Source organism: Botrytis sinoallii (genome assembly GCF_014898435.1).
Source record: "Botrytis sinoallii strain Bc 23 chromosome Unknown BSIN_006, whole genome shotgun sequence".
In the NCBI taxonomy this organism is placed as follows: domain Eukaryota; kingdom Fungi; phylum Ascomycota; class Leotiomycetes; order Helotiales; family Sclerotiniaceae; genus Botrytis; species Botrytis sinoallii.
The window spans coordinates 2,627,994-2,645,378 of NW_024066033.1; the positions used below are offsets into that span (position 1 = coordinate 2,627,994).

The 17,385-nt window shown below is 30.8% G+C and overlaps 1 protein-coding gene across 1 annotated transcript; it reads left to right on the forward strand.

The window, feature by feature from the left end:
• Nucleotides 1–15,814: 15,814 nt before the first annotated feature.
• Nucleotides 15,815–16,654, forward strand: EAF02_004476 (uncharacterized protein; the record flags this gene model as incomplete). Its single annotated transcript, XM_038900524.1, has 1 exon — nucleotides 15,815–16,654. One exon carries the CDS (start codon nucleotides 15,815–15,817, stop codon nucleotides 16,652–16,654), a length of 840 nt encoding a protein of 279 aa, XP_038760231.1.
• Between the last annotated feature and the right edge of the window lie 731 nt (nucleotides 16,655–17,385).

Here is a 17,385-nt window from a genome sequence, read left to right on the forward strand (position 1 = left end):
TGAGCAAAAAGGATATTTTTTATATAATTGCAAAGATTTCTTACTTACACAAGCTTTGATTTGTAAATATTATAAAGCCCAGTAATGAAAAGCAATACTTAAAAAGACAATTAAAGTATTATTTTTTAAAAAAAGCAACCAAGTTTATTTTGCAAATAGCAAGAACCTTTTAGTTGATTTTGATTTATTAGAAAGCGAAGAAGAATTTAATAATAAAGAATACCGTATATTCAAAAAGCTTGTTTATAAAATCACCTCTTCTCATTAATATACAGATATTAATATTTCCTTATACATGTCTAACCAATTTTCTCTCTTTAAAAATATCAAGAAAATAAAGAGAAAGACAATAAAAATCGGTGGGAAAGTTATGTACTATAATCAGATAGGTATTACTACAATAGAGCTGGAAAATGGGGGTATGGTTTTATTTTCAAAAACATTATATATACCAGGATTAAAAATTAATCTCCTTTCTAACAAAAAGATTTGTAAAACTGAATTTAAGGGTAGGTTTAATTCAGATTGTATATATTTTCAAAGAATAGAATAAATATTATTAAAGTAAAAATGAATAAAGAAATTTATATAATCTTAGATATTGTAAAAGGATATAAAGATATTGTTTTACCGAGTACAAAGATTATTAATAATATTAAGCCAAATGAGATTATTTTAAATATCTCCTTAGATAAAACCAAAAAGGATTTAGAAACTTATTTATTATGGTATAAACAATTTAATCATCTTAGTTTAAAGAAAATATAGAATCTTTATAAAATTACTACATTAGGAAAGTCGATCAAAGTTCTATTTAAGATTCTTATATACAAAGTTTATATATTTATCAAGATGAAAAATCTAATCCCAAACAATTCAGTTTTTATAAGACAAAAGACTAGAACTCATTTACTTTAATATTGCTAACCCATTCCCAAAATTATTATAAGGAAATTGTTATTTCTTATTAATTATAGATAGCTGGATAAAAGTAAATTGGATTTTGATTTTAAAAACAAAAGATAAAGCTATATCAAGATTAAAGAAATAGAAAACCAAATTGAAATTTAATATTAATAACAAGATAGTAGTTGTTTGGATTAATAATGTATTAAAGCTAATTCAAGTTATTAAAAAATGGAATTTTGGAATCTGATTAGAATTAATAATTATAGTATTATTTTATTAGAATGAAACTACCAAGAGAAATATTGGTATTGCCGAAGCCGATATGAGAACTATACTAAAGGAATCTGGATTGCTATTGGAATTCTGGGATGAAGCTGTTGAATATGATGTATATTGTAGGAATAGAATAAATATTGGATTGATTATTGATAACAGCATAGTTAGCCTGATCAAAATATTCATAGAATCAATCTCGAATATCAATCATTATAGAATATAGGGAAGCAAATACTATGTATATATCAATCCAAAAATAATCCCAAAGAATCAACAATACAATAAGTTACAAGATACAATTCGAAAAAGTATCTTTGTAGGATACTCGATTACAACTAATAGATATATTAAAATATACTTACTGAAACTAGACTATATTATATAAACAAGTTGAATAATTATAAACAAATCCAAAAAAGAAGAAGATTTAGACTTGAAAATAAGAAATTTAGTATCAGATTTTTAAGGTATAAAGAATATCATTCCTAATAAAAAACCTAAAAATAAATTTTATAAAATATAAAAGAAATTAGAATACCTACCTGATTCATTATAAGATACTACTATTCCTGAGACCCCAAAAATAATAATCCCCAGCACACCTAAGATAATAATATCCAGAAATTCAATAAAGATAACAAAAGAAATATTATCAAAATCAATTTATTTAAGAACCTAATATTACCTCCAGGATAATAAAGGTAAAAATATCAAATACTATATTTACAATTCAACCCTCAACCAAACCCCAATTATATCTATAAATATAAATATTCTAAAAAATACTCTTTTCAAAAATATAAACAAAATAACAATAAATCAAACAAACATATCTAAAAACTAATTAAAGTAATAATAGTAATACTTATAGTAAATCTAAATAGAAATACTATTAAATATATTATAATTTCTATATTGCTTACACCAAGAATCAATACAAATATTAAAACAAAATTATCCGAAAATCTACAAGTAATTTTAGAAAACCCTATAAATGAGGATATAGCTTTCTTTGCAAAACAGATTTTAGGAATTCTTATTTCTATTATATATTATCAAGCAATCTCGAACCCCAAATATAAAGAAAAATAGAAACAAGCTATTAAAAAGAAATTAATTTATTAATTGCAAATAGCATTTGAAAAGAATATATTTTATTAAAAGAAGAAAACCTTGTTTTAACAAAATGGGTATTCATAATAAGATAAAGGATAATAAAATCGAAAAGTTCAAAACACAATTAATAACAAGAGGTTTTAGTCAAATTCTCGGAAAAAACTATAATAAAATCTTTGCTCCTACAATACAACTCGATATGTTCCACTTATTTTAGTAATCATTGTAAAAGAGAACTTGAAATACTAGTACTTCGATATAAAGAATACTTTTACAGAATCCTATTTCAAAAAAGAGATATACCTTACATTACCTCAAAAACTCAAGATATCAGATAAACGTGTTTTATATGTATTAAAAAACTTATATAACCTTAAACAAACTAAACAAAATTGAAATCAACTTTTAAAGTTTCAATTAATCAATTAAGGCTTCACCCAAAATCTCACTGATCCATATCTCTATACATACACTGCTTACCAACTTAATCTGCTAATATATATCAATAACATAATTGCTTCCTCAACCTCAAAAGATTAATTTAATTGATTTTCTACAACACTTTCATCATACTTTAATACCAAAAACCTAAAAAAGATTAGCAAGATTCTAAGTATTAGGATTATAAGAAATCGAGCAAATAGATCTCTTATATTAAATTAAAAAGAATATCTAGAAACTATACTCACAAAATTCGAAATCTCATACGCTTAGTATTATACTAAGAAGATATCTACTACTGATTATTCATATTTATAACCTGCTATAGAAGATAATGAACTAATTGATATTATTGAATATCAATAAGTTATAAATAATCTTATTCATTCAATGGTATATACAAGACCAGATATCTCCTTTGTGTTAGGCCGATTGTCACAGTATATAACAAAGCTAGCGAAATGCTATGGAATAGGAATAAAGAACTTAATACAATACCTGAAAGCTACAATCATTCAGAAACTCAAATACGGACCCGAGAAAATATAATACCAAATTGCAAAAAAATATAATCTATTAGTAGATATTATAAAAGTCTTTCTCCCGATCGACAGCGATCGACCTGATCATCCGCCGACACCCGGATGGCATACGAAACAAGGCCCTCTGAAACAGGACCACAAACCCTTAGACAGAACAGCCGCAGGATCGCCATGAGCGGTACTGAGCGGGGGAATACCAGAGGCAACAAGCCCCTGTTTAGCTAACATTACACTACTATGAGCGGCTGGAACGCTAGCGGCCCGTAGGCCCGCTCCTTAGTACGTCTAGAATACCCCTTGGGAGGTCAGATATTAGACGTTAATCACTATAAATAAATAAATAAATAAATAAATTATAAAAGTCTTTATTGACGCAGATTGGGTAAATGATCGGTATGATCGGAAAAGTATTTCTGAGGGAATTGCTATATTCTATACAAACCAATATTGTGAATTAATAAAAAACAGAATTTAGTAGTAATATAAAATACTGAATCCGAATATATATCAATGACAATATTCATTAAGTAAAAGAAATAGTTAGTTCAAATACTTAAAGATCTTGGAAAAGTTGAATATATATCTGTACACAGAGATACTATTCAACTGTTAGGCGATAACCAAAAGCAATTGCTTTAACCAAAAACCCACATTTACATAAACAATCAAAGCATATCAATATATACTATCATTTCATCAAAGATCTTACTAAAAAGAAAAGATGATAACTAATTATATCAATATATTGGATATAATAACAAATAGGATAACTAAATCCTTAACAAGAATAACATTCAAAAGATTCAAAAACATACTGGGATTGAGATAGTAGAGATGTAGAAGATCAGGAAGATCAAAGATAGTAATTTCTATAAAAGAATATTAAAAGGAATAAAAGTTACCAATACTAAATACATATAGTGATTAATAATACAGCTACCTAAACAGACTAGATTAAACAAACCATAAACAGGCATATTGATCCCCTCATATAATACTATAAGGAGATCAATATACTTACACACATAATTACATAGTCAATATAGAGGCCTCTTCCACCCAATCTTCTAATAAAAAGCTTTAATAGAATAATGATTTTGAAAAGTATTTAGAATTGGAAAAGAAATATATTTTGATTTTATCTTTTTTCTTTCTTTCTTTTCAAAAAAAGAATCTTTTTTTGAAGTATTTTTGAAGCTATTTTTTATATATATAATTATTTCCAATAGTCAATGATGCAATTATTATTTAAAAACATTTCGAAAATATCTAGGAAATCGAAAATTATTGATGACGATAGTAATTGAAGGTTTATATCTGTACAAAAAAGAGGTAGAAAATCTCGAATTCGAAATCCCTCTCCCCCAATTCATTATTCCAAACGAAAGCCCAAACCTATAGCAAAAGTAATCAAATCTTAAAGCTAATTTCGAGATTATGATACCTCCTTTTCTTTTTTTATTAGAGATTCACTATTCAGTTTTTTTTATAATGACGATACTATCTTTAATTAGAAAAAGATATTCTTTATAAAAAGAAAAACTATATACAAATATTTGATTCAAATAAAACTTATTTTAATTATATTAATTTATAATATATAGTAGGATTCCAAAACCAATAAAAGGCTTTCAACAAATATTGATATAAACAGTGATGAGAATAATAACAATGAAAGGGATATCGATAATAACTACAATATCAATCAAATCCAAAACATAATACCTGTAATGGTTTAGAAAGTAAAAAGAATCCTTTTACCGACATCATTGAAAAAGAGGATAAATCAGTGGATTCAAAAACTAAGATTGAAGATATTTCGAAGAAATCTATGAATTAGTTTAAATGGAAACTTTATGAAAAGCTTTTTTTAAATTTAATGCAAAGTTATTTATAAAAGATTAATCAATGATTAGATCAATTTACTGGATAGAGAATATTTCATTATAATTAATTTGTATAAGTTATTATTTTAGAGCACAAGATATGCACTAATAATAATGAAAATCTAATTGGTGATCAAATTAAAAAGAAAATCAATTCGATATGAACATTCTTTTTTTTTATTGTTTATTTGATTTAATTGATTTAATTTAAATCAAGGGACATTATGTAAAATATCAATATCTTCTTAATCTATCTGGTTGGGGTACTAGATTTAATGAAAAGAATAATACTATACAGTCTTATGTACCTAATCATCTATAGAAAATGCTTCTACAAGTAAGCGAAGCTAATAATCGAAAATATCGTTGGTATCGAAATTATTATACAGAGAGCTGGTCGATTCTTCAATTTCTATTCGAAATTTGCACAGCTAATGGTAAATTTACATATCACCCTACAGTTTTAATACAACAAACAATCGTTTTTTCGGATAAGAAGGATAATCTTGCTGATTCAATACGCTTTATATCTTTCTCAGATAGAATACTAAAAGGTGGAATAAATATAGCTCTGGGATATACAAGATAAGGAATTTATATTTTTGAGATGTATTTTATTATTAACTGATTTATAGTTAGAAATAAAGCGATATAAACAATCTATTACAAACTATACACTATCGAAAAGGTCTTGAAAAATTATTTCTTTTGAAATTGCAGATAATTTATTTTATATTAATAAATCTTTAAGAGATTTTAATAAATCGAGAAACTACTCTAACGCCTTACATACTCAAGTCGACAACTCATTACCCTTTTAGTATCAAGTATACTATATGATCACATAAAACTATTCTAGTAAATATAAGTCCCTAGGGGCTGATATTGTTTTTAAACTTATTGATTTTCTATAATATCCAATGTTTGGTGTTTGTTAATCTTATTTATTTATTTATTTATTTATAGTGATTAACGTCTTGTAGAGGACCTCCCGAGGGGTATGAAAGACGTGGCTAGATCTAGAGTTACAAATACAGAAAGGCGCTGATGCGCACGCTAGTAAAACCTCACAGGGTAAACCCAGTTCCTTCTATATATCCTAAACAAGCCAGTGTAATGATCGCAAATAGGGCCGTTTTTTGATTGGCCCCATATTCCTAGCGCTTCCTTCTGCTCATGGAGAGGAGCGCTCTGATTGTACAATTACTTCTGTCATAGAACCATGTTTTATGGACAGGAGCGGTGTGTACAGGTGTGCCGCTTCAAAGAAGCGGGTGTGTGTGTGATGGTGCTCCAGAGGAGCGGAGGATTCGGCTATTGGGCCGCTCGAGAGGAGCAGCCGGAACGATGGTTCCGCTGAGTAGCGGAATGGCGCATAGGCGCAGTGGTGGCGGCTGGAGGGGGGATCAGTTCCCCCTCAGCATTCGATCGATCGCTTTTGCGGCCCATAATAGAAAAGCTCTATTAGGGTTAGCGGTAGATTGTCGGAGCTCAGTGGAGCTGTGTCAGGAGGTCCACACTAAGGTGGCCTATGAGGCGGCATATAGGGTGGATCCATGTGGATCAGATCGCTATAGCCATAAGTCGTAGAACAGTAGGAGAGTGACCCGATCACTCTACCACTGAACCAGCCAGGCTCCTTGCGGAGGACAATGGTCTTTTTGTCTTGTTAATCTTATGGTGAACTACTAATATTTATACGTATAGACCCATTTCAAGTAGAGTTTGTGGATAAGATCTGTAAAGAGCTTAAAGAATAGTACAAAAAGAAAAATAATGAAATACCTCTATTATCCATTTCTTTACAACAAACTTTAAATAAAAAATGGCTTCCAAATTCTAATAGCTTTTGATTTGGCAGTTCTATTTACTCTGTTCTCTTTATTGTATGTTTTTATCAATATAACCTTTATATTTATTCAATTAGATATTAATATTATATTTTTCAATATCTTTGTCTTATTTGATATTAACAATATATGAGTATAAATAATATCTATTCATCAGTTCTAGATATATGAAATAAAGAATATAAGTATATAATAACTGGCTAGTGAGAAATAGTAAATGAGAAATGGCTGGTGAGAAACAGCTAATAAAAAATGGCTAATGAGAAAACGACTAATAAGAAAATTGTAAAGTTTAGTCTCTCAAGGTGTAATATTTATTAATAACAGAGGTTATTAATTCTATCATTCTTCGAAGAAAAATGCTATCTATATCTTTAATAGTTTGTCTTTTGTATGAAATGTATAATATTATAGTATTATAAATTAAATCAATAATCTACTCAATTATAAATAGAAAGAATAGAAAATGCACTTTCAAAATAAATAACTATAAAGAATTCAACTGCCTTTTGAATTACTACAAAAGTAGTAGTATTCTATTTCCAATATTTTCTATTAAGTGTAAATTAATCCAAAACCTTTTTAACTAAACATTGAAAGGGACTTTTTTCAAAAGCAATTCAATCGATTTTTGATATTTTTTAATCTTTTGTAATGTAACTACTATATTTAATTAATAAGAAAAAAGTTTAGAAATCAAAAAAAGGTTTACTTACTCCCTACTTTTTTATCAATAAGTTCTTTTAACAACTTCTGCTTTTCCTTTTTTAAACTACTTTTTTGTACTTTGAATCTTTACTTTCGAAGTTTTTTTTATACTCTTATTTTTAAAAAAAGATAACCTTCCATTTACACCTAGTTTTTATTTATTCATTGATCTTTTTTCGATATTAATATATAATATAGTTTTCCTATATAATACATTTATAGTTTATATTACAACTACAGGATTTCCTGGAATATAATACTTTCAAGGCCTAGATTTGAATTATTTCAGTCTATTATAAAAAAGGTTTCAAATATTCAAGGGGTATATATCTAAAAAGCTTCAAGAATGGGGGCGAAAAAAATAAGCATTGAAAAATTAAATATTTAAAAACATATATTTATAAATTAATATATCACGTATCACATAATTCAACCAATTATATTACTTATTTCTCATAAAATATAGTTATTTCGAATACGAAAATATTATAAATAGCACAAACAATACACTTTTAGGAATAATAATACTAATAACAATAATAAGTGTTATATTTATAATATTAAATCTCTTTTAAACTTCAAAAAATCAAAAAGATACTAGTAATAACTAAATCTAATAAGAAAAAGCTATAGAAAAAGCAAAAAGAATATTCACAAAAACAAAAAGCTAGAAATATACATAATCGAAAGGCAAAAATGACATCTAAAGAGTTAGAAGTCAAAAAAGAGAAAAATAAAAAAAAACATTAGATTTTCTACACTTTGAAAGTGCTTCACAAAACTTCTGATTTTTTAAAGACATCAAAGAATAGATAAGATGAAATAATTGTATAAACTTAATTGAATATCAAAATACAACAATCCTAATACATAAATCCACAGATTCATAAAACATATCGATTTGTATCAAAAGTCGGATACTAGCTATATTATAACAAATCATATTGAAGGAATCTTACAATATCATAATATCGTTAATGTGTGGTCATGAGCAACCTGTCGTGTTGTCGAGTGTATCAGGTTGTAATCCAATTATTCCAATGATAATGATAATGACTATATCAATAATTGAAGTGAGTGGAAATGACGATATATAGTTTATTTATAAAATAATAATTGATCAATTCTATAAGGAAAACAGAAAGCGATAAGTAACTTTAAAGATTGTGAGTGTGATTGATATGTGTATTAAAACCTTAAGCAAGATAGAACTGAGCTATGCCGATATATTGAGGTTTGTGTGTATTGATAGTATGATTAAGATTATAAAACAAGCCAGGCTTATATAAAGAATCCCTATATTAATCATAAAAGTAATCCTAAAGGGAACTGTTAAATCCTATATTGATATGCTCAAGACTAAGAGAATACCTCAAATATTAAAGGGTGTCAAAGCGAGTATACCTAAAATGATGGAAATGATATAGGAATATGAATAATAAGAGTGAAATAGTTGCATAATTTTTATAAAGATGGGAAGTGGGTAATAAATAATTACCAATAATTCTTTCAAATTGCGATTGAAGATTATAGAAGCAGTTCCTAGATTAAGGCTCAAACTGATCCCCTTGTTTTATTACAACAAAATGGGGTGGACTTTGGGATACAAAACATCAAAGGAATATAAGAATCTTTTGCAAAACAAAAATCGTATACAGCTAATCACCATATTTGGTATAGATAATACTTAAATTGCAGAGACTTAATATAATTATATTATACCTTAGATTTCTTACAATACACTAAATACACTTATAATACTTCTAGATATAATTATTCAAGAAAAAATCAAGATATAAATAGAAAAGGAACCAATACAATATAGAATCTCTAAATATAGAGTGAACCCTTTTACAAAAAGGGCTAACTAGATTATTAATTTCAAGAAAACAATAAAACCATTCCGACTATTTAATATTAATAAATACTCGAAGCCTTTTGATAGATTACAATACCCTTAATCACAACAGTATTCAATAGGTACCAGCTATACTATAATCCATATATATATTATTGCCTAGCTTATTACTCTAGGTATAATGAATTGATTACTAAATATATTAACGGAAAGATTTATAAGCAATATCAAAATGATACTCAATATACAAAATGCCTAGAATCCTTCCAATCTGTATATAACAACTACCCTGTAGTATTATAATCAATTAATAGAAAACTAATCAGGCTTATCTACTAATAAGTAAGAAAAGTCAGAATTACTGGCCAAAGGAAGACTCAGGAAGTATATAAGAGAAAGGCACTTGTTTTAATACTTATCAAATAGTCTCAAGTGATTATCCCCAAACCCTCTATACTGAGAGTTTGCATTACTATCTACAAGAACGAATAGCAATTAATAAATCAATCATTCAAACAAGTCTGATTAGGGGAGAACCCCTTTAATAATCCGATTTATATTTTAAACTATAATCCTTTATATTATATTAATAAAAGGTAAACTATAATATAATAATTATAACTAAAAAAACCTTTTTATTTTTCAATTCTGAAATAAACAAAAGGAATAAGTCAAATGTTAATAAAGCCGTCACTACCCCTATATAAATTGTACAACTAATATGAACTCAATAGGGGAAAGGGGGTTTACGATTATGTGGGCAAATGTAGAACACGGATATTCCAATTATATTACTTTTCTACAGATTGCTGGAGAAGCTGATATAGATATTATCTGTATCCAAGAATCTTGATTGTATAATAATTCGGCAACCCAAAATCATGCTGTATATGACTGATACCAGTCGATCGATATCTGGAAAGCAGTTGATAGCTTTGAGTATAAACTACAAGTAATTATTTATATATAAAAAGGAGGCAACTTGAAGATCAGATAAATAAGATAGATTGAAAGCAAGGATTTATTTTGGATTAATGTTAATAGGTACTCGATCTTCAATATCTACTACACCCCGCTTAATCCGCTAACAATAGAATATATATGTCATGGGATCACTTCTGGGAGTATTCAGAAGCTTTACCGTTGAGCTAAATGCCCAAAAGACTAGGAGATAGAATTGAAAGTTTTATCTTACTTTTACATATATAGCAGAACAGAACAGAACAGAAAGAGCTTAGTATTATTCCGTGATACTATCCTTTTCCTTTAAGGTATGGTCTCTATATTATCACCTATTAGGAGATTTCAGGATTCAGGATTCTGAATTCTAATGCCTCAGGTATTCAGACAGGCAGACAGGATCTATATATGCTAGCCCTCAAACCAATGAAGGCTTGTAAGCTATAAGTGGGCCCCCCACACAGCTCCACTTATAACCAAGGGTAGTTCTACCTAATGTCACGGGATCACCTCTGGGAGTATTCAGAAGCTTTACCGCTGAGCTAAACGCCCAAAAGACTAGGAGGTAGAACTGGAAGTTCTACCTTACTCTCACACTTATAGCTTACAGGCCATTGGTCTGGGGGCTAGCATATATAGATCCTGTCTGCCTGTCTGAATGTCTGAGGCATTAGAATCCAGAATCCTGAATCCTGAAACCTTTTAGTAGGTAATGGTATAGAGACTATATCTTAAGAAAGGGGGTGGTGTTACGGGGTGACACTAAGCCCTTTCTATTCTATCCTGTTCTGCTATATATGTGAGAGTAAGGTAGAACTTCCAGTTCTACCTCCTAGTCTTTTGGGCGTTTAGCTCAGCGGTAAAGCTTCTGAATACTCCCAGAGGTGATCCCGTGACAAATATATAAGTTTAGGCAATTAGACTTTTTAGGATTTTGATTTGAATTAAAGCTTGAAAAGCTAGTATAAAGTAGTTTATAATTAATTTAAAGAGTTTAAACAAAAAAATTGATAAAGAATCTTTGGATTTTTTATAAATAAAAGATTTATCTGGATAAGTTTATTTTGATTTTTTCTTATTAGTTATTTCTCTTTAGTTATTTTTCATTTACTATCCCTCACTTATTATTATATCAAATTATTAATATATTAATAGAATATATTTGTATTCTAATAAATTCCCTTATAAAATATTTAGTTGTTGATAACATACTGTTTGGAGAAATCTTGCTTCTTAAAACTCTAATATTTTGAAGCTAAAAGGAAAGAATGATATCAAACTTCCTAAACCTAAAGAATAGTGAATCTTTAATAAAAGCTATAATCCAAAAAGACATGGATTTTAGATTCCTAAAGATAGAATAAGATATAAGTGAACTTGAAATCTATTCCATTATATAAAATAAAATAAAAATCTTTCTCAATTCTTTAAAGAATTTGAAGAAACACTAGAAGTTATAGTAAAAGATAATGATAAATAGAGAAACCCTAATGATTACTTTCTATTCTAATTATATATACTTATCAAATTCTATTTCAATATAATATTGCTTTTCTTTCTCTTACACTTTTCGAACTCTTTTCATCTTACAATAATCTCTTTATATAGTCTCTACAATTCCTTATCGAAAGTAATCTATAGATTATAACAAAATAGAGTCTAATTTGTTACTGCTTGAATTTATTATTGTATCATTTATAGTACTTGGAATATAATCGATAATACAATCAAATTGAACTTCAAATAGATTTTCTTTAAAGCTATTTTATCGAATAAAGTTATATAAAGTGTATAAAGTATAAACTATATATATTTGAGTTGTATATAGGTATTTTTGTTATTGTATTAGAAATAGAAAGCATATTTTGAGTATTCTAAAAATTCTTTCAATCTTATTTTATAAAGAAGAGTATTGAAGATTGAAAAGCTTTTTTGATATTTGAATATTTTATTGAATCCCAATTACTCTTGTAGATAATATCTTACCCCTTTGAATGAAATAAGAATCTATCCAGTATTTATATATCCTGTATTACTTAGATAATAATAATCTTCTGGAATTTGTAAATCTTTTGAAATCAAAGTATCTAAAAGTATCTTTTGATTATTTATAGAATCTTTCTAATTGGCTAATATATAGTAGAATTATAAATTGAAAGTAACTATTGCAAGAATATTCTATGCAGTATATCCTTTTTGATTGAAATAAGCAGATCGATCTTCGAAAGGTATTATTGCTGGAATAAAGATACTATTGAAAGCTTTTAAACAATCTGCAAAATATATATGATATTTTTTATCTTTTACTATTCAAAAAAAAGTGAATTATATAATTAAATTTGGTAGCTTTATTATTAATAGGTATAATATTATTATAGTATTTAAAACTTGATAAAATTATCTTAAAACGTATTAGAATAAATCAATAAGTAGATTTATATAAGGTGTTTTTCGTATTTATAGATTATTTTTTCAGAATAAGAAAAGGCTTTAGTTGTATTATATATAATTCTATATTAACCTACAATATAGAGAAATACATATAGCTTTTGATTAATTGAAGTATATTGAGAGTATTGTAGCTTTGTTTTTTTATAACAAAACTCAATCAAAAATCGAAAAGTGTATAAAGGCATATACAATTGTTTTTGACAATATTAAGGGTATTTAGAATCAAGAAGAGATTGTATTTTAAATTTATTAGAAGTACCAATTCTTTTTTTGAAATTGGAATATAATAAAAAGAGCCAATAACAACAGCTAAATTATAAATCAAGATAGGAATAAACTATTCAGAATTATCAACCTCATCATCGCTTATTGTGAATAAGAAAAAGACAGTTTACAATCTAAATCATTAATAGAATCTAAAGCTATAATAGAAAGAATATTGAAAAATCTACTTTTAAACTAAGCTATATATATTTTAATATATGGGAAATAGAAATGTAAAGTAATCTAAATCGAAATCAGAGACGATTTGAAGAAAAATAAAGATACTCTATAAATTTAGATATTTGAAGTACTAATATTATTATAATATTATATGGATATAGGGTGAAAGGTTTATAAAAGCCTATAAAAATATGAATTATTTGTTAGATTGAAAACGAGGATTGCTTTTTCTAGTTTTTGTTTTCAATTTGCACCCTTATTTTTCTATACAAATTTGGTGAAAAATGCGGATTATTTAATATCATTTTAGAGTGATTTATTTCCTTTCCATCTCGAAATACACTAAATTTATTGAAATACGGATTATTTGATAGAATCTACAATTTGATATCCAAATATAAATTCAAAATCTACTTTTAAAAAGAGCGAAATATTCAGTGGATCCAGTGCGGATTTGTATATCCAAACTAGCCTTTAGTATAAAGTTTGTTGTACATACAGCGGACTGTGACAAAAAGACCATTGTCCTCCGCAAGGAGCCTGGCTGGTTCAGTGGTAGAGTGATCGGGTCACTCTCCTACTGTTCTACGACTTATGGCTATAGCGATCTGATCCACATGGATCCACCCTATATGCCGCCTCATAGGCCACCTTAGTGTGGACCTCCTGACACAGCTCCACTGAGCTCCGACAATCTACCGCTAACCCTAATAGAGCTTTTCTATTATGGGCCGCAAAAGCGATCGATCGAATGCTGAGGGGGAACTGATCCCCCCTCCAGCCGCCACCACTGCGCCTATGCGCCATTCCGCTACTCAGCGGAACCATCGTTCCGGCTGCTCCTCTCGAGCGGCCCAATAGCCGAATCCTCCGCTCCTCTGGAGCACCATCACACACACACCCGCTTCTTTGAAGCGGCACACCTATACACACCGCTCCTGTCCATAAAACATGGTTCTATGACAGAAGTAATTGTACAATCAGAGCGCTCCTCTCCATGAGCAGAAGGAAGCGCTAGGAATATGGGGCCAATCAAAAAACGGCCCTATTTGCGATCATTACACTGGCTTGTTTAGGATATATAGAAGGAACTGGGTTTACCCTGTGAGGTTTTACTAGCGTGCGCATCAGCGCCTTTCTGTATTTGTAACTCTAGATCTAGCCACGTCTTTCATACCCCTCGGGAGGTCCTCTACAAGACGTTAATCACTATAAATAAATAAATAAATACAGCGGACTGTATGGCGAAGAAGACTGTGATGTCGGAAATAGGTCCATATTAGACACTGTTGTCGATTCGGCCATCGTATCTAGCTTAGGATATCAGAGGATTGGAACAAAGCTAAGACCTAGGACTATATTGCAATTGGCAAACGAAAAGGTGTTTGAAAGAAGTCGAGAGTGTGAAGGTTTGATGTGGAAATAATCACGTGTTTATTCTGCCACGCGATGCCGCCTTTGTAACCTAACACGCGTTTTATCCCTTGTGGTCGACGACGTGTATACAATCATTCATCCTTTTTACAAAATATAATAGATTGTTTGATCTCGAGACATTATTTCTCTCGATTCATACCTCGTCTTCACCCAGCTACCCAATCGCATTTTTTTAATGCATTAACCTTGTGTCGTCTTCTTACGCCGCACAGGCTTGCCAAAAGGAAAGCTTGATTGTGGATTCCAAGAAAGCGCCACAAGATATAACACTATGTCTGGTATGCGCCGCCAGATTTGTCTAGCTGATAGTTCTAGAATAACGGACACGTATGCTGTCGATCATGGCAGTAGCATAAAAGGAAATAGATGGCCTCAATATTCTATATTTGATCTCTCAGAATTGATCGCCACAAACTAACGAATGTTTTGGCTAAGCTTCAAATTCGTCGGACAAGTCGGCAAAAATGTTGCGATCCAATGAAATTTGAGATTTTGATACACTTATTGATCGGAAATATTGCATTAGACTTCTCCAGGTCGTTTCAAACGCGTTCTGTTTTCTACGACAATGATACCACGCGCACTGACATTGCCGAGGGACAGTGACGGCGGAGAACGAACGGGAGTCAAAGCACTAGAAGCTTGTTTGTTGAAACGACATTCTGTAGGGTACTTGATCCATGGAGGTTTGCATGAATTCAGATCGGTCTGGATGAAGAGCTTCCGGTGTAAGGGTTTTCGAATATCTGCAAAGTTGCGATTGGAACACAAGTTTGTTCTTGCCGTGTATATATACTCGAAGATTGCACAGATTCTTCCCTTCTTTCCCCAGCGGTGCTCATACAATTAATTTCGTGTTCTCTTATCAATTCATCTACAAGCACTTTATTATCTCAGTCTTCATTCTGTCTACATACTACCTAAATTACATTCAATATGCGTAATCAATCTATTCTTTCCTTCGCGCTGGTCGCATTCGCCTCTACCTCCCTTGCTACTTCATCTGTGGTTGAGAGGGGCATGCCAATCGAGGACCTTCATGCTGCAATTGTTTCCGCTGGTGCAGAATTCGACCAGCTAACAGCGCGTGGCCAAGCTGAATTTGCTTCCCTCGCTGCCTCTGCAGTCGAAAGAGATGTAGAAGCGCGAGCAAACGATGCCGCCTCACTACTTGCACTACTCCCGGCAGGCCATGGTTCCTCGAAACGTGAGCCAGAAGAGGAATCCAAAAGAGCAGATAGTGCAGCTGGTCTTCTTGCTCTCCTTCCAGCTGGCCATGGCGCCGACAAGAGGGCTGATAGTGCAGCAGGCCTTCTCGCTCTCCTTCCAGCTGGCCATGAAAAGCGTGAACCATCTGAAGAGGAGGTTAAAAGGGCTGAGAACGCCGCTAGTCTTTTAGCTCTCCTTCCAGCAGGCCATGGCGCTGACAAGAGAGCCGATACTGCCGCCGGCCTCCTTGCTCTCCTTCCAGCTGGCCATGAAAAGCGTGAACCATCTGAAGAGGAGGTTAAAAGGGCTGAGAACGCCGCTAGTCTTTTAGCTCTCCTTCCAGCAGGCCATGGCGCTGACAAGAGAGCCGATACTGCCGCCGGCCTCCTTGCTCTCCTTCCAGCAGGACATGGCGCTGATAAGAGAGATAACGCAGCTTCTCTTCTCGCATTGCTTCCTGCTGGTCATGGCTCCGACAAACGAGAGCCATCCGAAGAGGAGGTCAAGAGAGCTGAGAGCGCCGCTAGCCTTCTTGCTCTTCTTCCAGCAGGGCATGGTTCTGGTTAGATTCGTTAGATTCAATGTGGAGGACAAGAGACGGTATCAAACGACTATAGTATAAGTCAACACAATTTGGATGATTTCTGTTGAGCTCAGAAATTAGAATACTGCTGGATACGGTTTTTATAGATAATACGCTCCTTTACAACTCCAATAATTAATCATTATTTTACAATAAAAACACTTGTTCGCCCGCGAATTCGCTAGCAATCAATAACATTATAGAATCACTTGGGATCCTATGATGAAGTCCTGCGATATGTTCTGCGGATTTCTTTTTCATATTCCTAGTTGTCACTTCTTCCTTTGTATGATTTGACTTATTTCCCCTTTCGCGGAAGGAGACACATACTGCTCGACCTATCTCATTACCTTCTGTATTCTTTTCGAATTTTCGCAAGATGCAGCAGTGAGACAATATCCACACAAACTTCAAACCTCTCATCTTTTTATTCAAATAAGCCACTAAGCGATGATGAGCGGACTTCTTGGAGCTGTCCTCCCTTCCCCACAACTATTTTTTTCTCCTTGAGTCTAAAATGATGAGGATACGTTGTACATGCTGTTCATCTACGCTTTCCAAGCATTAGAAGCCTGTAAAAGCCTCCCTAGCTCAGAGCCTCCCCGGAATTCGCTAGATGATTATTTGATTTATTCTCAGCTCATCACAATAACATCACAATAACCTTTTGGTGCAAGGTCCCTCAAAGTCAAAATTGACTTTGGTTTTATTGGTT